This window comes from Theropithecus gelada, chromosome 11, assembly GCF_003255815.1.
Source record: "Theropithecus gelada isolate Dixy chromosome 11, Tgel_1.0, whole genome shotgun sequence".
NCBI lineage: Eukaryota > Metazoa > Chordata > Mammalia > Primates > Cercopithecidae > Theropithecus > Theropithecus gelada.
The window spans coordinates 38,372,402-38,396,065 of NC_037679.1; the positions used below are offsets into that span (position 1 = coordinate 38,372,402).

General features: G+C 35.8%; 1 protein-coding gene across 4 annotated transcripts in view; it reads left to right on the forward strand.

Moving 5' to 3' along the window:
- The window catches only part of SYT1 (synaptotagmin 1), a 600,120-nt gene that overhangs the window by 344,603 nt on the left and 231,853 nt on the right, over positions 1 to 23,664 (forward strand). For all 4 annotated transcript variants that reach the window (XM_025402035.1, XM_025402033.1, XM_025402036.1 and 1 more), the window contains one exon: positions 7,152 to 7,334. In XM_025402035.1, the coding sequence (XP_025257820.1) occupies positions 7,169 to 7,334 (166 nt within the window). In that variant the 5' untranslated portion in view covers positions 7,152 to 7,168. The remainder of the gene's footprint in view (positions 1 to 7,151; positions 7,335 to 23,664) is intronic.

Consider the following 23,664-nt stretch of genomic DNA (forward strand, 5'->3'; position numbering starts at 1 on the left):
AAAAAAAAACTAGCCGGGCGAGGTGGCGGGCGCCTGTAGTCCCAGCTACGCGGGAGGCTGAGGCAGGAGAATGGCGTAAACCCAGGAGGCGGAGCTTGCAGTGAGCCAAGATCGCGCCACTGCACTCCAGCTTGGGGGACAGAGCGAGACTCCGTCTCAAAAAAAAAAAAAAAAAAAAAAGAAGAAGAATTCTAAGGGGACAGAGGGAAGTTGTCATAGCAACCAAAGTCCTAATTTTCCTCATTTTATACCACAAAACTATAAACTATTTTTCATATCTCATATTTTTTTAATTTTTCATAACTTATTGGTGTACAGGTGGTATTTGGTTACATGAGTAAGTTCCTTAGTGGTGATTTGTGAGATTTTGATGCACCCAACACCCAAGCAGTATACATTGCACCATATTTGTAGTCTTCTATCTCTCACCCCTCTCCCACTTTTCCCAAGTCCCCAAAGTTCGTTGAATCATTCTTATGCCTTTACGTCCTCATAGCTTAGCTCCCACATATCAGTGAGAACATACAATGTTTGCTTTTCCATTCCTGAGTTACTTCAATTAGAATCATAGTCTCCAATCTCATCCAGGTTGCTGCAAGTGCCATTAACCCATTCCTTTTCATGGCTGAGTAGTATTCCATCATATAAATATACCACAGTTTCTTTATCCACTCGTTGATTGATGGGCATTTGGGTTGGTTCCATGATTTTGCAATTGCAAATTGTGCTGCTACAAACATGCTTGTGCAACTATCTTTTTCATATAATGACTTCTTTTCCTCTGGAAAGGTACCCAGTAACGAGATTGCTGGATCAAATTCTAGTTCTAACAAAAGTATAAAGTTTAATGATACCTACATATCTTTTCTACATTGTATTTTAACTAGTGGCCATTTTACATATTTGCTAAATATGTAGCTGCATCATTCATTCTTCAGATTTAGCTTCTGAATTACGTTTTAAAGTTGTTTGGGGTTTTTTTGTTTGTTTGTTTGTTTGTTTTGAAAATCTGGCATTAGGAAATTAAACCTCTTCTGCAAGATCCAGTTTTCCCCAGAATAAAAGTTTTAAACATTTTTTTCTTTTTATAATTTAAAATAATTCAGGTCTGCAATATATTGAGAATGTAGAAATATAGGGGAAAAGTGGATATTCTTCCACAAGGCTAACACTTTTTAATGCGTCTTTCCAACCTCTTCTCTGCAAAAGATTTTTTAAAGAAAAATTGGACACTTTATATACTGTCTCATAATTTGTGTTTTTACCTAACACTCCCACGTATTTCCAGGTTTATAGATGGCTACCTTTTAGATAATTTTTATAACATCATTTTATAGATCATTATAATTAAGAGTCTCTCTGTTGGATAATTTCTGGTACTTCTAATATTGTAAATAATGTTACTATAAGCATCCTTATATTAAATTGCTTTTATATCCATTTAAGATTAATTTTTATTGAGAATTCCTAGAAGAAAAATGACCCTTTCTAAAGCTTTCGATATGTTCTGTTAGTTTGGTATCTATAAAGTATCCTACTAATCTAGTCTCCTTCCTAATTGCCCAGTTTCTTGTACACTCACTTTCACTATCTATATTTAGCCAGATTTATAAATGAATATCTTCTCACTGTTATTTTAATTTTCAGTTCTTTATTTGTGAAATTAAAGTTTTTAATTTATTTTTTGTTAGGAGGGAAAGGAGTTTGTATTTCTTTCTTTGAAAATTGTTTGTGCTGCTATTTACAATAGCAAAGACTTGGAACCAACCCAAATGCCCATCAATGATAGAGTGGATAAAGAAAATGTGGCACATATACACTATGGAATACTATGCAGCCATAAAAAAAGAATGAGTTCATGTCCTTTGCAGGGACATGGATGGAGCTGGAAACCATCATTCTCAGCAAACTAACACAGGAACAGAAACTCAAACACTGCATGTTCTCACTCGTAGGTGGGAGTTGAACAATGAGAACACATGGATATACGGAGGGGAACATCACACACTAGAGCCTGTCAGGGGTAGGAGGCAAGGGGAGGGAGAGCATTAGGACAAATACCTAATGCATACAGTGCTTAAAACCACCATAGCGCATGTATACCTATGTAACAAGCCTGCACGTTCTGCACATGTATCCCAGAACTTAAAGTAAAATTTAAAAAAAAAAAAAGAAAATTGCTTGTGCTGGACTTTCTGTTAGAAGATAATTTAATTTTCTATTCAATAATATTTTTCTTGATAATTTTCTATTCAATAATATTTTTCTTCATAATTTAATTTTCTATTCAATAATATTTTTCTTGGTATATTTCAGGATGCTGAATTCCACTTTAACAAACTAAATGACTGTGCCTCTAAAATTAAGCACTATGTTTCCTTTCAGTAAGATGACTTGTGTCTTCCATTTACTGGCAAATAGATTCAAAAGAAAATCATAAATACTTCTTCAGTACTGATTTAATTGTTTAATGATGCTTAAATGTTATTAGTAGAGTAGACCAGTAGAAGGAACCTTGGATCAGACTAAATCTGTGTAGGACCAATCACTTAGTCCTGGGAAAGCCGCACTCCAGTTGCTTCTGTAAAATAAGATTGAGTTACTTTTCAGGGTTGTAATAGGAATTGAGAATTTTCTCCCTAAATATCAACAACAGTATTTTGGCACAAAGTAGGTGCCTAATAAATGGAATCATTAGTTAGTATTAGCTCCTTTTGATGTTATTTTATATTAATATGTCCTTTATTTTAGTGATTTTTCAAACTATAGGTCTCAAATCATGAGTGGATTGTAAAACTAATGTACACAACTTTGAGATACAACTAGAATTTTTTAGTGATAAAGAACAGAGTAGAATTGAATATATCCGAGTATTTCACAGAAGTGTTTTTATGTGAAATTTCTCTTCAGTATATAATATCTAGGCAGACAGAGTGTGTATACTGGATGACAATGTAAAATAACCTCCTACTATGAGTTGTATCCAAAAACTCCTTCAAAAAACAGGATTATGTTAGATACTTATCTCATAGTTTCCAAGTCTCCTGATACTACAGTGGCTAAGACACGTTGGTTCAAATCCCAACTCCATTAATTACTACTGTATGACTTTAACTGTCTGGGTTTTACTGTATAACCTCCTATGACTTAATTTCCTCACCTATGAAATGGGTGATAATTGTTAATGGGAATAATATGAAAACTACTATATGCTTTAATATGTTTAAACTGCTTGGCGGGTGCTTAATAACTGTTAGCTTATTTTTTAAAGACTGAGTAGAATATCTTTTTTTCTGAATAAGCAAACTGTGTACATAAAAGAATATAAAGTCATCAGGCTGGGAGCCATGGCTCATGCCTGTAATCCCAGAACTTTGGGAGGCAGAAGCAGGCAGATCACTTGAGGTCAGGAGTTTGAGACCAGCCTGGCCAACATGGTGAAACTCTGTCTCTACTGAAAATACAAAAATTAGCCAGGTGTGTTGGTGGGTGACTATAATACTGACTACTCAGGAGGCTGAGGCAGAATTGCTTGAAGCCAAGAGATGGAAGTTGCAGTGAGCAGATATTGTGCCACTGCACTCCAGCCTGGTCTACAGAGCAATACCCTGTCTCAAAAAAATAAAAAATAAAAAATGAAGTCATCACATTAGCCAGGACTGAATAATCAACTAATTTTATCATCCACAAAATGATGCCTCCTGATAAGCATTTTATTTCCATAAATGTAAATTTTCAAGAACCAAGTAACTATTCTTAGGTTTGCTATTTACAAACAGTATTATCTCTCAAGATATGAAGAAATAAAAATAAAACGCTAAGCAATCCCTTAGTCTTTCTCTGTCAATATGTTAGATCCTCAATTACCCATTACATTTTTGTATTTTATGATTTTTTTAAATTTCACAGTGGTATGCACTAAGTAAAAAGAACTTTGTCTATATTTCTTACAATTTTTTTTATTAAAAAAATAAGAAACAATAGGGATAATATCATTGGCTGGTAAGAGTTAAAAGCTTATAGCTCTTACTTTTTTGATGAACACCTTCCACAGATATTTTATGTCTATAGAGGATTGGTTTGGAAATTATAGAAACATTCTTTGCTTCCTTAAAAAAAAAAAGAAGCTGGGTAACTTTAAGAACATTTTCTAAATGTTGACCCTACTTAGCAAAAGTCTTATTGTTCCTATAGTCTTTTATGTCTTTCAAACTATATGTAGAAAATTTTTATATACAAGTATAAGCTGGAGTAAAATGAAAACTAACAACTCAAGAAGTGAAGGAGGATCCAGCTATCAGTACACACAAAGCCTAGAAACAACTGTGTAGCCACTTGGAGGTAGCAGCTGAACATCAGTCTGAATGACCAGCAACAATATCCCACCTCTAGAACTAGACAAAAATTATGCAGAAACATAGTTGAGCAATATACCTTTAATGTAATGACGGAGCTATTATACTTAGTTATTTTCATTTAACTCGATCATTTCCTTTAAATTCTACAGTAAGCCATAATTCCTCAAATATCTTCAACTATCCTGTACAGAGATAAGTAATAATGTATATCACATCCGGTGTTTCTCACAGCAAAGGAACAAATTAATTTTTTGAATACATACATAATAGTGTGTGTGTGTGTGTGTGTACAATTTTAGTCTGACTGACTCAATGAAATACAAAAGTTAGGACATCATTAACATCAACAGTTTCACCCAAATTGTATCAACAGAGCAAACAATACTTCAAAGTTTTCCAGGGAGATGGGCTCCTAAACTGAACAAAATCAGATAATCAGGAAAAGCTTCTGGGATGTGACTTGAGTTGGAAACAAAAAGTTTCCACATTTCTGGGAGGCCAAGTGCTATTAGAGGTGGATGGATAGATCAATTGAGCAATCAATTGATTGATCCACTGGTAGTTTGTTCCATTGATCCACTGATCTGTGGAACAAACTAATATGCCAGTGGATCAATGGAATAATGGATCAATGGAACCAACTAATATGCCAGACACTATGCTAAATTTTTTGCATAAATTATTTCATACTCATAAAATCCTTACAGATTTGGTCTGGTTATCCTCATTTTACAAATGAAGAAACTGAAAAACAAGATCTGAGCCAATATCTGTCCATTTCTACCCTTTAGGATTATATTAGTAGCTAGTAATGGAAAATTAAAAACTTAAAAAAGAGAACGAGGCCAGGCGTGGTGGCTCACACCTGTAATCCAAATACTTGAGAAGGCTGAGACCAGTAGGATCACGTGAGCCCAGAAGCTCAAGGCTGCAGTGAGCTATGATCTCGCCAGTGCTCTCCAGCCTAACAACAGAGCAAGACCCTATCTCATAAATGAGAAAGAGAGAACTAGTCAATTATAAAATAAAAATTCTTATCTATCTGTATGTGTTAGCCTCAGCCATGATCTCCTGGAAGTAGATCCAAAATCTCTGAATTTTGATTAAGATTTTAATAAAACTCTTACGCATCTGAGATTATTCTATTTTCAATTGTACTTTCACTAAATATGTAAGTATGCATAACTAATTCACACATTGTTTGAATTTCTTTTCTTTCCTTTTTTTTTTTTTTTTTTTTTGAGAGTTTCACTCTTGTAGCCCAAGATGGAGTGCAGTGGCATAATCTTGGCTCACTGCAACCTCTGCCTCCTGGGTTCAAGCGATTCTCCTGCCTCAGCCTCCTGAATAGCTGGGATTACAGGTGCCCACCACCACACCCAGCTAATTTTTATATTTTAGTAGAGATGGGGTTTCTTCATGTTGGTCAGGCTGGTCTCAAACTCCTGACCTCAAGTAATCCACCTGCCTCAGCTTCCCAAAGTGCTGGGATTACAGGAGTCAGCCACCACACCCAGATGAAATTTCAATTTTTAAAAAATCTTGTTTGCTGGTTATCTCCAGGTCTTTGCAAATTAAAAGGTTTTTATAAGTTCATCTACTTTCCTGTTGAGAACATGAAATGAATCCTGTCCAGGCCTCTTTACTTCTCTATTTCTGCCCCAAATCATGACATTCTTTCCTCAGAAATTCTGAAATCTTAAGTCGTGCAGGAGAATTACAAAGTCCGGAATATTTTTAGATTGGAGAATATACGTTCATTTCTACTCTCTTAGAATACCTTCCTTACATTTGTACCTTCACGTGTTCTAAGAAAAATCTAGGAAGGGCAGGTTTTAGTTCTTTGTATTTCAGAAGGTGGATAAATTATGAAGTCAAATGCCTTGTTAAAGTTTAGGTAGCTAGTGAAGAGGATGAGAACTGATGTCTTCTGAATTCACAGCTAAGATGTTTTTATTGATTACTTTATTAATTATTTTGGCATATTTGGGAGGTAAACAAATACTTTGAACAATTGAATGAATTAATAAAATAAAATATTCTAATTAAATAAGCTAAATAAAGTAAAATAACTAAACTTATAAGTTGTGTTTCATTAGCAGCACCTTGATGTATGTAATCAACCATGCCACATTTATAGTGACGTAAAAAAATTACCCAACAAGACAAGAAAATTATTGATCAAAGTATTGTTTACAATAAATGTCAAAAAAGTGACTGAGGTGAAAACTTACCATCAATAAATAAGATTCAAGAACCAATTACTGTAATACATTCATAACATCTTAGAGTATCAATATTATGAATAATATTACTTATAACCATTTTTAAAGTCACTAGCATTTTGAATGCATGTTATTTATCAACATTTCCAATACAAATATTTTATCTCTTTTTTCCTTTTAGAAAACACAAAATATTTAAAGTATAGAGCATGTATTTTGTCAAGAATTGTTTCATACACGTTTTGGTAAGATATGGTTTAAAAGTTAAATCTACACAGCAAATAATTGGCTATATAATAACTAATAGATTTGACAGTATACATAGTATTGTCGGAATAGAATACTATTGAGTAACTATGTCTGGTCTTTACCTTCTGGGGAAGAGCTCTTCACTCTCTGTGTTTCCATAAATATTTCATGAACCAACACAAAGCGATATGCTAATAATGGACTATTTACCCAGTGAGCAGGTGCCACCTCTAATGTTCTTTCATCTCTGGGATGCCTTTGATGTGGGAGCAGTTAAGCCATTTTGAATTGTTCTGTCTTTGCTTCCCTCCCCTCACAGCTTCACCTGAACCTAAAATGGTGAGCGAGAGTCACCATGAGGCCCTGGCAGCCCCACCAGTCACCACTGTCGCGACTGTTCTGCCAAGCAATGCCACAGAGCCAGCCAGTCCTGGAGAAGGAAAGGAAGATGCCTTTTCTAAGCTGAAGGAGAAGTTTATGAATGAGTTGCATAAAATTCCATGTGAGTATTCTATATTAGTACTTGGGTAAAAATAAGTGGTTGAAAAACACCCCATCCATTGGAAAGAAAGCAGAACTCCTTTTAATGTACTATAAATTTACATTTAATTTATTATTATGGGAATGATGGTATCCCAATATAAAATGAAATATTCTTGGAAATGGAATATTATTCTTGTCTTTAAATATACTTCATAAATGAAAATCCAGTTTATAAAAAATGTCTGCAGCTTGTATTTAATATAGGTAGGTTCTTTTCTTCGATGTCTGTTTCTCTCAAGAATATTAATGTTTACGGGTTCTTTTGTACTTATTTTGGATTTGCATTTATGAAATTATTTCATTGCAAAGACTGTTTCTGAACAATAGTTAAGGTTTGCTTTCCCAATATCGCAAGTTTGATTTTCTGTCACTCATTTGTCATCATTTAAAATCTTATTGTTATTTTTTAAAGTTTCTTTATTGTCATTTAAAAAAAACTGGACCTAAGTTTATTTGGATAAGTATAGTACTAAGTCTAATCAGTGACATTTAATTTTTTAATTTTATTTTTACATTGACAGATAAAATCATACTGTTGTACAACATGGTAGCTATCATTAATAATATATCTATGATGTATTCCAGAAAAATGTTAAGAGAATGAATATAAAGTGTTCTCACCACAAAAATAACTATGTGAGATTATGCATATTGCAATTAACAGGATTCAGTTATTCCACAAGGTATCAAAATATCATGTTGCAGATAGTAAACATCATGTTGTACAAAAGATCTCTCAAACTTATTTCTCCTCTCTAACTGAAATGTATTCTTAGACCAATGTCTCTCCCCAGTTGCCACCTCCCCTCAATCACCACAGCCACTGGTAACCACCATTCTACTCTCCACTTCTTTGAGATCAACTTTTTTAGATTTCACATATGAGTGAGATCATGTTGTATTTGTGTTTCTGTGCCTGGATTATTTCACTTAACAATGTTCACCAGGCTCATTCATGTTGTCACGAATGCCAGGATTTCATTTTTTAGAGCTGAATGGTATCTCTCAAGTGGATGTACCACAATCCACTCATCCACTGATAGACACTTGGGTTGATTCTATATCTTGGCTATTGTGAAAAAATGCTGCAGCAAACATGAGAGTGCAGATATCTGTTTGTCATATTGATTTCATTTCTTTGGATACATACTTGGTCGTAGGATTGCTGGATCATATGGTAGTTCTAGTTTTAATTTTTAAAGAAACCTCCATACTATTTTCCATAGTGGTTGTACTAATTTACATCCCCACCAACAGTATGCAGGGGTTCCCTTTTCTCCACATCCTTGCCAACACTTATATTTGATTTTTTGATACCAGCCATTCTAACAGGTTTGAGGTGATATTTCATTGTGACTTTAATTTGCATTGCCTTAATAATTAGTGGTATTGAGCGTTTTTTTCATATTTCTGTTGACCATTTAAATGTCTTCTTTTCAGAAATGTCTAGTCAGGTCGTTTGTCCTTCTTTTGATTGGGTTATTTGTTTTGTTGCTGTTTGAGGTCCTTATATATTTTGGATATTAACCCCTTATCAGGTGTATAGTTTGCAAATATTTTTTCCCCTTCTGTAGATTGTCCCTTTATTTTGTTGATTGTTTCCTCTCCTGTGCAGAAGCTACTTAGTTTGATATAATCCCATTCATCTGTTTGCTTTTATTAACAGTACTTTTTGGGTCATATCCAAAAAGTTATTGCCAAGACCATATCATAAAGCTTTTATCCTGTGTTTTATACTCGATTCATAATTTTGAATCTTATATTTAAATCTTTAATTCATTTTAGTTGATTTTTGTATATGTTGTGAGATATAGTTTCATTCTTATGCATGTGGATATCCAGTTTTCCCAACACCATTTACTAAAGAGACTGCTCTTTCTCTATTGTGGGTTTTTTGCTCTTTTGTTGAAAGTGAGTTGGCAGTAAATGTGTAGATTTCTTTCTGAGTTCTCTATTCTGTTTCATTGTCTATGTGTCTTTTTTCATGCTTGTACCATGCTGTTCTGGTTACTATAGCTCTATAGTATAAAACTATAACCCTGTAGTATATTTTGAATTCAGGTAGTGTGATACCTCCAGAAATGTTATTTTTCCTCAAGATTACTTTGGCTATCTAGGGATTTGTGTGGTTCCATACAAATTTTAAGATTGTTTTTTCTATTTCTGTGAAGAATGTAATTGATATTTTGTAGTACCTTTGTCTGGCATTGCTATCAGGGCTTTGCTGGCTTTGTAAAATGAGTCTGGAAGTATTCCTTCTTCCATTTTTGGAAGAGTTGGAGAAGAAATGGTATTAGTTCTTCAAGTGTTTCATAGAGATTAGCAGTGAAGATATAAGGTCTTCACTTATGGGAGACTTTTTACTACTGATTCAATCTTTTTGCTCATTACTGATCTATTAAGATATTATATTTCTTCATAATTCAATCTTGGTAGGTTGTATGTGTCAAGGAATGTATCCATGTTTTCTTGGTTATCCAATTTGTTGGTATATAATTGTCCATAAGAGTCCCATGAGCCTTTGTATTTCTATTGTATCAGTTGCAATATCTCCTTTTTTGTTTCTTATTTATTTGAGTCTTCTCTCTTTTTTCTCTTAGTTAGTCTTTCTAAAGATTTGTCAATTTTGTTTAACTTTTCAAAAACCCGGTTTTGTTTATCTCAGTTTTGTTGATCTTTTCTGTTGTTTCTGTAGTCTCTATTTCATTTCTTTCTGCTCTGATCTTTATTGTTTCCTTCTTTTACTAAATTTGAGCTTAGTTTGTCTTTGTTTTTCTAATTTCTTGAGGTTCAATATAAGATTTTTCTTCTTTTTGTGAAATAGACATTTATTGCTGTAAAATTCCCTCTTAGAATTGCTTTTGCTGTATACCATAGGTTTTGCTATATTGTTTTTCTTTTCCATTTGTCTTAAGAAATATTTTTTGTCTCCAGAAATGTTTGTTTCCTTTTTAATTTATTCAATGACCCATTATTTATTCAAGAGTATGTTGTTTAATTTCTATTATTTGTGCGTTTTTTTCTAAAGTCCCTTCTGCTTTTGATTTCTAGTTTTATATCATTGTGGTCAGGAAAAAAAAATAACTTAATATGGTTTTAATCTTCTTAAATTTATTAAGACTTGTTTTGTGGCCTTACATATGATCTGTTCTGGGGAATGTTTCATGTGCAGTTGAGAAGAATGTGTATTCTGTAGCTGTTGGACAGAATAATATGTATATGTCTGTTGGGTTGATTAGATGCAGATTGTAGTTTAGGTGATGTTTCCCTACTGATTTCCTGTCTGGATGATCTGTCCATTGCTGAAAATGGGGTGTTAAGTCACTGTTATTGTACTACAGTTGATCTCTCCCTTCAGGTCTATTAATATTTGCTTTATACATTTAGGTGCTCCAATGTTAGGTGCATATATGTTTGCAGTTATTCTCTTGCTGAATTTTGACCATTTTATAATCATTATATATCATTATATAATCATTATATATATTTTATGACCATTTTATATCATTATATAATTACCTTTATTTCTTTTTACAACTTTTGCCTTTTATTGTATTTGATCTGATACACATACAGTTATTCATGCTCTGTTTTGGTTTTCATTTGCATTAGATATCTTTTTTCATTCCTTTATTCTGTATGTCCTTATAGGTGAAGTGTAGGCAGCATTTAGTTGAATCTTTTTAAAATCCATTCAGTCACTCTATGCCTTTTGATTGAAGAATTTAACCTACTTACATTTAAAGTAATTATCAATAGTTACTACTGCCATATTATTAATTGTTTTCTAGTTATTTTGTACATTGTTTATTCCCTCTCTTTTCTCTCATACTGTCTTCCCTTGTGGGGAAGGGAGTGATTTTTCTCTAGTGGTACGTCTGATTTTCATTGTTTGTATATCAACTAGAGGTTTCTTCTATGTGGTTACCATGAGGTTTTCAAAACACATCTATAGTTATAACACGTTATTTTAAGCTGATAACAAATTGACTTTGATCATGAAAAAACCTCTACAATTTTACTCCTCCACTGTCCACATTTTGAATTTTTGATGTCAAAATTTACATATTTTATATTGCATATTCCTTTAAAAATTATTGCAGCTATTACTATTTTTAATCGCTTTGTTTTTTGGCCTTCATACTACAGTTATAAGTAATTGACACACCAGGATTACAGTGTTATAGTATTCTGCATTTGGCTGTGTACTTACTTTTACCAGCAAGTTTTATACTTTTAAACGTTTTTGTGTTAATCATTAGCAAATTTTTTTTCAACTTGAAGAACTCCCCTTAGTATTTCTATAAGACAGGCCTGGTGGTAATGAACTCCCACAGGTTTTGTTTGTCTAGGAAAGCCTATATCTCTCCTTTATTTCTGAAAGATAGCTTTGCTGGGTACACTATTCTCTGTTGGCAGTTTTTTCTTCAGCATGTTTTATAGTATTCCACTCTCTCCTGGCCTATAAAATTTCTGTTGAAAAGTCAGCTGCTGGATGTATTGGAATTCCCTTATATATTATTTGCTTCTTTTCTCTTGCTGCTCTCAGGATCCTCTTCTTGGTCTTTGATCCTTGACAATTTGAGTATATGTCTTGGGGTAGTCTTATTTGGAATGAATTTAATTGGAGACCTTTGATTTTTCTGTATCTGTATATTTACATCTTTCTCCAGGTTTAAGAAATTTTCCGCTACCATTTATTTATTTATTTATTTATTTATTTTCTTTTTCTTTTTCTTTTTCTTTTTCTTTTTTGACAGAATTGTGCTTGTCACCTAGACTGAGGTGCAGTGGCATGATCTTGGCTCACTGCAACCTCCACCTCCCAGGTTCAAGAGATTCTCCTGCCTCAGCCTCCTGGGTAGCTAGGATTACAGGTGTCTGCCACCATGCCCAGCTGATTTTTTGTATTTTTAGTAGAGATGGGGTTTCACCATGTTGGCCCGGCTGGTCTCGAACTCCTGACCTTGAGTGATCCACCTGCCTTGGCATCCTAAAGTGCTGGGATTTCAGACGTGAGCCACTGCACCTGGCCTACTTTAAATAAGCTCCCCACTCTTTGTCTCTGTCTTCTTTTTTCTCCTATGGCTTGATTGTTTGCTTTGTTGATGCTGTCTCATAAATCCCATGAGCTTTCTTCATTTCTTCTCATTCTTTTTTCTTCTCTATTTTTAAATAGCCTGTCTTCAAAATTAAAGATTATTTCTTCTGTTTGACCAGTTCTGCTGTTAATACTCTCTATTGCATTTTTTTCTTTCATTATATTTTTCTCAACTGCTCTTTTCACTTCATTCATTGTATTTTTTAGCTTCAAGAATACTTTTTTATTATTTAAACCTCTATTGAATGTCTTATTCTGGTGTCATATTATTTTCTCATTTTTTTTTCTTGAAGTTCACTGAGCTTCCTTAGTTATTTAGAATTATTTGTCAGGCATTTTATACCTCTCCATTGATTTATGGTCAGTGACTCGCACCTTATTTTTTTCCTTTGGTGATATGTTTGCCTGACTCCTTGATCTTTATGATCGTGTATCAATGTCTGTGCATTTGAAGAAATAGGCACTTACATCAGTCTTCATAGACAGGCTTTGTCTGGGAAAGTCCTGCAGCAGGGTGTAGTGCTAGAGTGCATCAGAAGCCCAGGGCAGTTGCAGCCAGCATGGCATTGCCAGAACCTGGGGCCCACTGTGGCAGGTGAAGCACTGGAGTGGGCAAGAAGCCTGGGGCAGATGCAAATGGAAGGACACTAACGTACTCTAGCAGCCTGATGCAGCTGAAGTCAGTGCAGTGCTGCCAGAAGCCTAGGGCCCACCATAGCAGGTATGGCACTGGGGCAGACCAAAGCCTGGTACAGCTGTGGCCAGCATGGCACTTCCAGAATCTCAGGGCAATTATGACCATAAGAGTGCTGCCAGAAGCCTGAGGTCCACAACAGCAAGCACAGTACTGGGACAGCTGAAGCCAAGGACCACTAATGCTGCCTGCTGCTGAGGGCGACCTGAAGCCCAAGAACACTGATACAAACCCAGTGGTGGTACATACCAGATATCGAGTTTGCCGTACAAGCCTGAAGCCTGGGGCTATGTGGTCCCTCCTGGCACCAAGGCAAGTTTAGAGGCTCAGTCACTGGTATAGGTCTTGAATTTAAGGCCATGTGAGTCTGCCTGGTACTGAGTTTTACTGCGCAGGTGCAATGCTAGGGTCCAAGGCAAAGTCCTGTGCTCGCTTCCCTCTCTTTCCCCCAAGTCGACAGTATCTCTGCACCTGTGCTGCCTGGGGCTAGGGAAAGGGTGATGCAGGTGTTGTAGAACTGTCCTTTCTATGTCTTCAATGCATTTTTTTCTTATTATTATGCTACCACCAGCTACTGTGAGCTTTCATGTGGTTTCCTTAGCTCTTGTGAAGTTATTTTCATGCATGGATAGTTGTTCAAATTTATGATTTTGTGGGAGATGGTTATCTGGAGAGTCCTACTGCTCCATCTTGCTCTGCCTCAGTTCCAGTTGCATTTAATTTGAATCTTAAACTACAACTTAGTCTTTTTTTTTTCAAGTATGAACACTTACTATGTATAGTCACTTTCCCAAATGCTGAGAACAAATATTTAGCACTCACAGAGCTTGTATTCTAGTGGGGAAAAGATGTTAGAAATTAATAAAGAAGAAAATATATAGTAATAAATGATGTAAGGAAAAATATAGGAGCGTAAATGTAATTGGGAAGGGGAAAAGCATAAAAGGTTGTTATTTTGGGGATGACCAGGGCTGGTTTCCTTCATAAGAAGACCTAAAGGAAGTGGAGGAGAGGATATCACAAAACCTGGCAAATAGGACAAAGGCCCTTAGGCAAGGATCTACCTGGAAGAGCAAGAAGCCCAGTGTGCCTTAAGTAGATTGAACGAGGTGGAGACTGGCAGAAGATGAATTTGAATGTAGCAGAAACCATGTCATGTGGGGTCTTGTCGATTGTTCTAAAGAACTTAGATTTTACACTGAGTGAAATAAAATGCCTTGTTGAGCAGAAGTGTCCCATGATCTGACTTTGGTGGGTTTTTCTGTTTTATTTTATTAATTATTATTATTATTATTTTTATTATTATTATTTGAGACAGCGTTTCACTCTTGTTGCCCAGGCTGAAATGCAATGGCACTATCTCAGCTCACTGTAATCTCCGTCTCCTGGGTTCAAGCGATTCTTCTACCTCAGCCTCCCAAGTAGCTGGGATTACAGGCATGCACCACCACGCCAGGCTAACTTTTTTTATTTTTAGTAGAGATGTGGTTTCTCCATGTTGGTCAGGCTGGTCTCGAACTCCCAACCTCAGGTGTTCTGCCTACCTTGGCCTCCCAAAGTGCTGGGATTACAGGAGTGAACCACTGTGCCAGCCCTGACTTGAGTTTTTTTAAAAGATTATTCCTGCTACAGGGGGAAAAAAAAGCTGGGGTAGCAAGCTATAGAAAGGCAAGGGCAGAAGAGAAAGCAGGTTGTTGAAATAATCCGAATGAGAGATTTATGACATGTATAAGATAATTATTCTATAAGGACACTGAAAAACTAAATGAAGCATACAAGGAATCAGCTTCTTATTCCTCATTAATTAGCAACTTGTTAATTTGTCTGTCCACTTTTAAGAAATTCGAGTTGGTCTAAGACACACACTTAGCACAGTTGTCAGTAATTACCATTCTTAGCAGGAAGACTCGTGAGCCAGTAGAGATGAAGATGGTCCAATACATCAAACACTAGAATGGGAAACACAAAATCTCAGTTCTTGTCATTGCTCTACCGTTGAGTTAATGGACTGATATACAAACTCCAGGTACTTTTGATATAACTTTGAGGTCATAACTACCAGGCATAAACCAAATACATATATTATGGGTACAAACTTTCACTTAAGGAATATTTTCTCAAAATGTTTACATAGGAGAAATGTGTTTTAGAGGAGCGGAGAAAGCAATGAACAACATAAATCAAATTCATATCTTGGCTTTTAACACCATCTTTCTCTCTGGAAGAATAAACAATATGAGACACATGGCAAGGCTGATAACTATAGGATTGAAATGCTCCCCATATATGAGCCTAACTCATTTACCCAGTTCCTTTTGGTCTTTGCCCAATGTTGGCACCTCCCCAACCACACTATTTAAAATTGCAATCCATTCATCTTACCCCACCTTTGCCAGTATTTCCTGTCCCCCATCCTTGCTTTATTTCCCACCATATTACTTAGCAATACCTGAAATATCATGTATTTTATTATTTGGTTTTAAACTGTTCTAGCTTCTTCCAAAATAATGTAAGCTCTATGAAGGCAATATGTTGGGTCTGTTTTGTTCAAGGTTATATCCATGCTGATGCCCGGAACATATGAGGCACTAAATATATATTTGATGAATGGGTGAATTAATGACTACAAATTTAACTTGTATCCTGAGCCACTCCTCTTAGACTTTGAGGCCTTAATATGCTGACACATTTAAGCATCTTACTAAATCATACATTTTAAATTTCCAACACTTATGAAAGCATCATTTTAATGCTTGACTATGTCATAAACATAGAAAATGCAATTGTTTCTATCTTTGGTCACAACTCCTCTATCTTTTAGCCTTTCTCACTCAGAGCCAGCTATTACTTTATTTTTTCCTCCCTATTCATTAGTAGGAAAGCAATCAGCTGGAAAAAAATTATCTATGAAACTCTCCTTTCTTTGGTTTCTCTTGAGTAATCTCATCTCTTTCCTTCCCAAACCATTGTCTTCGTCCTCTGTCCCTTTATTGGGCACTGGAAATCAGACCAGATAAACAATCTGCTTGTCCATGGAGATTTGCCTTTGACCAGCAACCTAAAATAATAGAATATCAAAGAATCTGAGTACCACCCTTAAAAATATTACATTGCTAGCACTCTCCTTGATTTATTAGGAAGAAAAAAGTAAGATAACTAAAATCTTAAAGTGGTATGGTAAATCAATGTTAGAAAACACTGCATCATAAATAAAAGCCATGCCATTTATTAAAAGTGTGTAATAGTATGTATTTTACACTTTCATTTTAATCCATCAAAATTTTTCCTACCTGTGTAATTGACATTTCTGATAGGATTTATATGCAGGAAGCAATAATAAGCAAAAATAAAATACATCCTTAAAATCAAATTCCTTCAGGAGCATATGTTATATAAAGATTATCACTTTTGGCTTGGCATAATATACTGTGACGCTAATGACGGGTAGCAAATTAGAATATTAATCGATTTCAGTTTCTGAACTAAATCTTGGCTACCTGGCAGATGTGTTTTTTGCAAAATTGATAGCAAACAGCTTTACTCTGTCACTTGAAATTCCCACTTGTAAGAAGAGAGGTGTCACAATGGCAAGGAGTGTGCATGTCATTAGTTGGGTAATCTGCACAGTCCAGCATGAAACATACTCAAACCAAATTGCCTGATGCTATCATCCATAATACCACAGGGCTTAAATTTTTTTTTAAAAAAAGGAGAAGGAAATGGTAAATGCTTAGCATTTTTATCTTTCAATTCATTCTTCACACTGTTATCTAAATGAAGCAGACAAGGTTTTTCAGAATGTTTTTTTATTTTGCAACTTTGATTTTAATATGACTAGGGCCATGGTTGGTTTGTAAAGCATGAACTCATGTCATCTGAATAGCTGTGATTAAGGCTTTGATATTCATGAGCTTCTTGAAGTAGAGTGTACCTTTCTTTAAGCACAGTAGAAAGTCAAATAGCCAGAACCTGACTCTTAGTCCAGAATAAGAGCAAGTGGATTAGGAATAGTTGTATAATTTATGCAGAAATGTTATGGGATAGACAGTTTAATTCAGAAATTAAAAATACAAGCTCTAGACATAGACTACAAGAGTTCAAAGCCCAGCTCCTCTGCATAATGGCTCTGTGACCTTGGGCATCTTAATTAATTTTCTGACTATCAGTTTCCTCCTATATAAAATGGGGATGAAAATAATACTCCCATCATAGGGTTGTTTGGTAAAGGTGTCAATGCATGTGAAGTGGTTAGCAGAGTGTCTGGCACTGAATAAGCGCTCTATAAATGGTAGCTATTATTAAACTCAAGCTGTCACTTTAACAAGTCTATTTCTATTTTAGAAAAACCCTCTATTCAGGTCAGTTGCCCAAATTGAGAAAATTCCGGAAACTTTGCAGCCAAATACATGTGCATTGCATTCTTTAATCCCACTCCAATGATCTCTGTATTAGAGAAGGTAAATTCTCTCTTGGTGTTTCTTATTTCATCCTCTCTTTTTTTTTTTTTTTTTTGGTCCTATCTCCTTCCTTCTTTCTCCCTCCTTCATTTCCTGTAGCCTACCACAGGTACTCAAGATTCACATATATGAAAATGCCTAGCAAAATCCCATACATCGTAGGTTCTTAAGGAATACCAGTTTTCTTCCTTTATGCTCTAAAAATTTCTCCCCCTACTTTACCTCTCCCATCAAGCTATCATTCTCTCTCCTTCCTTCACATTTCCACCATACTTATTTAAAAACATAATCTGGACCCTGACATTTGTTTTATCAACTCCCATTACCAACTCAATTCCCTTCACTCTAATTTCCATCCTTTGCATACTATTAAAATTGTTTTCACTAAAGTCCCCAGATACTTCCCGATGTACAATTATGAGGGTTATTATCAATATTCAGCAGATATTTCTGCATTATTATCACTTTTGGCCTTCATCTACTGAAAACTCTTGACTTCCAGGACCACTCTCCTTTCTTCCTCTTCTTTCCTTCTCTCTTTATTCTCTTCACTGACTGGTCCTCCTTTTGTTATGATCTTTTCTTCCAATAGATATTAGAGGTCCTTGTTTTCTGGGGTTTCTCTTTTAATCCTATTCCATTTTTATTCTACATGCTCTCCTTGGGCAGTTTCATTCACCTAGCCATTCAAATAAAAAAACACCCTATTATTCTTGACTCCTTGAGCTATTTCACCACATATTCTGTACCTGCATTCAAGTTATGTGAATTACCTTGAATGCCTCGCAAAACCAGCCAGCACTTCACTACACCAGTGTCTCCCCTCATGATTTTTCGTCTTTCTGAACTCCCCTTCCCCAGTAACCCCGATACACTGTTGGGTTTTTGTTTTGTTTTGTTTTACCATTCAAGAGCCAGTTCAAGTGTCACCACTTGGATGAGAAGTTCCCTCATTTCCCAAGGCAGAAATATATGAGTCTTCTCCAACCTTTCAGAGCTCTTCATTCAAATCTCTCACTGTTCTGGTTACCAGGGGTTTTCTGCCTTTCTCACTGAAATGTAAATTAGCCAAAGGCAGGACCATTTTCTTACACATTTTTGTATCCCCCACATCTTGAAAGTGTCTGACACCAAAGGCATTAATAAAATCCAGATGTTCTCTTCTCAGCACTGTGTTGGATGAGGACCAGCAAAGCTCTCCTTCCAATATATGGGGCAGCCAAAACGGAGAGGAGGAGCTGGTTCCTTTGAGACTGGGTTAATTACTGCTACAAACAACTATTTAGATATCAAATTACAAAAATTAACATTATATCAAACAGTGTGGTCCTTATGCCGTGCTCGGAGAAACTGTGATCTAGAAAGCGGTAGTTCTCAAACCTTTTTAGCCAAGGATTGCTTTGTTCAAATGCAGTATTACATAGATATTAAATGTATAAGGTCTTATTTTATTTCATCATCTTTAGTTTATAATTGTAGCTTAATTTTGGCTCAAAATATAGAAAGTGTGTGTGTGTGTGTATATACTACTGTGTATGTGTGTTTTAAGAGTTACCATTAAAAACAATCCTATGGCAGAAAGTTCACCTAGAGCAGTAGTTTTTGTTTTTTGTTTTGTTTTGTCTTGTTTTTTTGAGACAGAGTTTTGCTCTGTCACCGAGGCTGGAGTGCAGTGGCACAATCCCGGCTCACTGCAACCTCCACCTCCCGGATTGAAGCGATTCTCCGCCTTAGCCTCCCAAGTAGCTGGGATTTCAGGCGCTCACCACCATGCCCGGCTAATTTTTTGTATTTTTAGTAGAGACGGGGTTTCATCATGTTGGCCAGACTGGTCTCAAACTCCTGACCTCGGGTGATCCACCCGCCTCAGCCTCCCAAAGTGCTGGAACTACAGGCGTGAGCCACCGCGCCCAGCAGAGCAGTAGTTCTTAATAGAGATGGCACAGCTCCTACAACATAGTGTAGGCTGGGCGTGGTGGCTCAAGCCTGTAATCCCAGCACTTTGGGAGGCCGAGACGGGCGGATCACGAGGTCAGGAGATCGAGACCATCCTGGCTAACACGGTGAAACACCGTCTCTACTAAAAAATACAAAAAACTAGCCGGGCGAGGTGGCGGGCGTCTGTAGTCCCAGCTACTCGGAAGGGTGAGGCAGGAGAATGGCGTAAACCCGGGAGGCGGAGCTTGCAGTGAGCTGAGATCCGGCCACTGCACTCCAGCCTGGGCGACAGAGCGAGACTCCATCTCAAAAAAAAAAAAAAAAACATAGTGTAAATATTTTGGGGTCATTTTCAGTATATTAAAAATGGGCATGCAGGAAACTCCTGGCATTTAGAGGGCATGGTCATAGGACCCTACACATCCTGCAAAGTGTGGGGACAGTTTCACAAAATGAAGAATTGTTCTGAATCCCACACAAATCTCAAAAGCCCCATAGGACATACATACAGATGGAAACCCTTTCTGTAATTATCTGAACCCAAAACTATTTTCCATATAAACACAAAGTGTTTTTGCATGGCTCTCATATATGAATACATGGAATAGTCTAGTTTGTATTCTAATGTCCACCTAGCCTTTAATCTCTGATTTTCTTCTGATTTTTAAAAATTCTTCTGATTGTCTTCTTTAAATCTAAACATCCTTTTTAGTATTACATAGTTTCAAGCATTTGCTTATTTCATTGTGTCTTACTGTATAAGCTGCATCTGAAGATTTTTGTACTGAAATAGAATTGTTTAAATAAATTAGTCTTCATTTACATCAGGTATAACTCCCAATGCAATCCCAGTTGATGGGTGCTGACGAGTTGATGGATGCAGCACACCAACATGGCACAAGTATACATATGTAACAAACCTGCATGTTATGCACATGTACCCTAGAACTTAAAGTATAATTAAAAAAAAAAATCTAAAAAAATAAAAATAAAAATAAATAAATAAATTAGTCTTATTTCTCCATTATATTATAGTTGACACATTTTACTAATTTTAAAATTATATATGTAGGTATGTGATATTCTTATTTGCACTTAGAGACAGAAAAAAGGAATATTATCAAACATTTGTTATGAACTGGGGTAATACTGATTTTAAAAAACAATGGGCAACACGACTCTATCAACATTCTCTATTCAAGGTGGAAAACTAACAAAAGTACATTCTACTGATGCCACATTTCAGGAAGGTTGTTTATATGTCCCCTTGGATTTTGTTTTATAAACTAGTGTTGAGGGATTTTTATAAACTTCCAAAGCATAGGTAACACAGAGTAACAGTAAGCACACAAAGCCACCAAGTAAATTAAAATCACAACTAAGTTTCTAAGCTTTATTCAGCTACATTCCATTAGCATTTCAAAGATATTAAGCAAACACACCTGAGGAAAATTAGGGGCTTGAATAAGATTTTGGGCCTATATCCAGAATAATTCAGGAATTACCTTGCTGAAATACCATACAAATGTACTTTAAAATAGCTTTAACATCTATTTTGTTTTTACCACGTAGCAGATACATTGCAAACTACAGACTACATTTTCACTAAGCAAAGCCTAACTACAAAAACAAACCTACAGAGACAACAGAATGAGAGAAGCTGGGAGACTGCTGTTTTCTCCTCACTCATGACTATGTAGATCTTTTATTGCATTGCTGATCTGTCAGGTTTGTGCCAGTTTCTATTAAATTGAGGAAAGAATTTAGAAGCAGAAACCAGAGGGAATTTATGAGATGTATCATTATATTTTTAGTGTTTGGCTTTATTTTTGTTTGTTTTGATTTTCATTTATAAGAATACTGTAATAAAGGGATTTGTACTTGATGTCTTCTGAGTCCACGTGTCTCCCTAGCCTGTCTTTTAAGTGAACTTAGGTAACTTTGAAATAAAGATTAAGAAAATATTGGCCCATTGAAAGATTTCCTCACTAAGCAACACTTTCATTGACACTGCTGCCCTGGAGAAATTTCAAAACCACTTGAACCGTCTCCTTTTTTCTCTTCTTTTTCAAGCAGTTTTCACACATACAAGTTTTTTCTTAAAAAAAAAAAAAAAAAAAAAAAAAAAAAAAAGGATAGTAGTAGGCAACAAATAATAGAAACATATTTGAACTGATAAATATGCCGTTTTCTGAAAGTAGTTTATATCTGTCCATAGAAACTCAGAAAAGAGCCAGGATTGAGGGACAATAAGCTATAATTGATTGAGTCGTATTGTTCAATGCCTTGAAGGTAAAACATTATTTTAATGTTAAAATGTAAAACATTAATTATTTAACATAAAATGTAAAAAATTTATTTTTGTTAGGATTTGGATCAGATGATTTTAAATCAATTAACTATTGCGGTGGATTTAAAACACTGCTGTTATAATCAAGCAAATATTACTACCTAAATTATTTGGTACACTTAGGTAGCCCCAAAGTGGTAGCAATTTATCCATAATGCCGTCTTAATCACTCAGAGATTCTTAGACAGTATTAGCAACTAACCCAGGTTCAGGGGAACATTGTTTGCTATGGTGAGAATCTATGAAATGAGGTCATTTGTAGTGTGAGCTACAAAGTTGGTCTTCCCAAGTTCAAAATTCTGACTCTGCCATTACTAGTGTATGACCTTGGACAAATCATATAATTTCTCTGTAAAATAAAGACAGTAATAGTACTTTACCTCTTGGAAGGTGTGAGTAGTAAAGTATTCATGCATATAAACTGCTTAAAACAATGTCTGGAATATAATGGCCACATTCAAATTCCGTAAGCTTCCACTGCATATTTATAGAGTGCCTACTATGTGCAAGGCTGTATATGCCATAGTAAGGAGTTAAATCAAAGCACATAATTTTTCTGGACCTCAACAGCATTACAACTCAGAACGTTTCTGCAAGAAGGACTTCTAAATTAAAACGTCTTAGCAGGACAACAATGGCTCTTTATGACATAGCTCTCGTGTACGCTCCAGCCTCCTCTGCAACTGTTCACCCTCACACAGTTTGCTCCAACACGACGGAACCTCTTAACAGTTACTGAATGTATTATCCATAGTTTTTCTTTCTTCCCGATCTTTATACAAACTGTCTCCTCTGCCTGAAATTCCTTGCTTGTCATGGCTTGTCTACCTAGACTCCTTCTAGTTAGCCTTCAGAACTCTACTTTTGTTTAAAGCTTTTCCTGTTTTCTGGTACCAACTTCCTAATCCACTATTCCTCAGCAGTTCTCCCTCCATAACAAGTTTGTACTTTGCATATGCTTATAATTTTTACTTTTATTATTTTGTATTTAGTTGAGGCCAGGGACACACTGTCTTTTCATCTTTGTGTCTCCAGTTCCAGCACAAAATCTGGCTCACAGGCAGGCAGAATTATTACTCTCCTTTAGCTCAAAGGCCCTCATATCAAGTTATCAAGAAAGACATCCAAAGAGCTCTTATGGGAAAAGGGTGAGAGAGGACATAATAATCAAAGACGACATTCACTGTGAAGCTGAATCAAAGGTGGGCAACCTTCCAGAGCCATTCTGCCTTGCCCTCGACCACACTCTACTTTACAATCCATCTTTGTTTTTTCTCTCTCCTTTTACTTCTTTTCCCCCTTTCCTCGACCCTTCTCTAACATTATCATCTTTTGTTCCCTTTCGTTCCTCCTTGCCCATGCTGATTGCAAATGTTCATTGTTTAATTTTTTCTCTATCCGTCTCATGGAAGCCCCATCTAATTCAGAGTCAAGATGCAAGCAGCCACCAAACTGGTCCTCCAGCTAAGCAGTGTCCTCACCCCCAAGCATGTTTATTCCAAGTAGAGATCAGGTACTCAGTGATAGCTTCAACTTTTTGTTTTAAAAATAATGAATTGTATTGACATATCCAGAAAATAAGATTGGTTCATTTCATAGGATGACTGTTATCTAACATAGCCCAGTTTCCTGTGTTTTCACTGAGACAGTTCAAAAGAAAGCTAGATACACTGTTACAGTGGCGTTTCCCCCAGTGGGTACATGTGTGAGGTTTGCTTTGCTGAGTAGCTGTTTATAGGAAACTTGTGT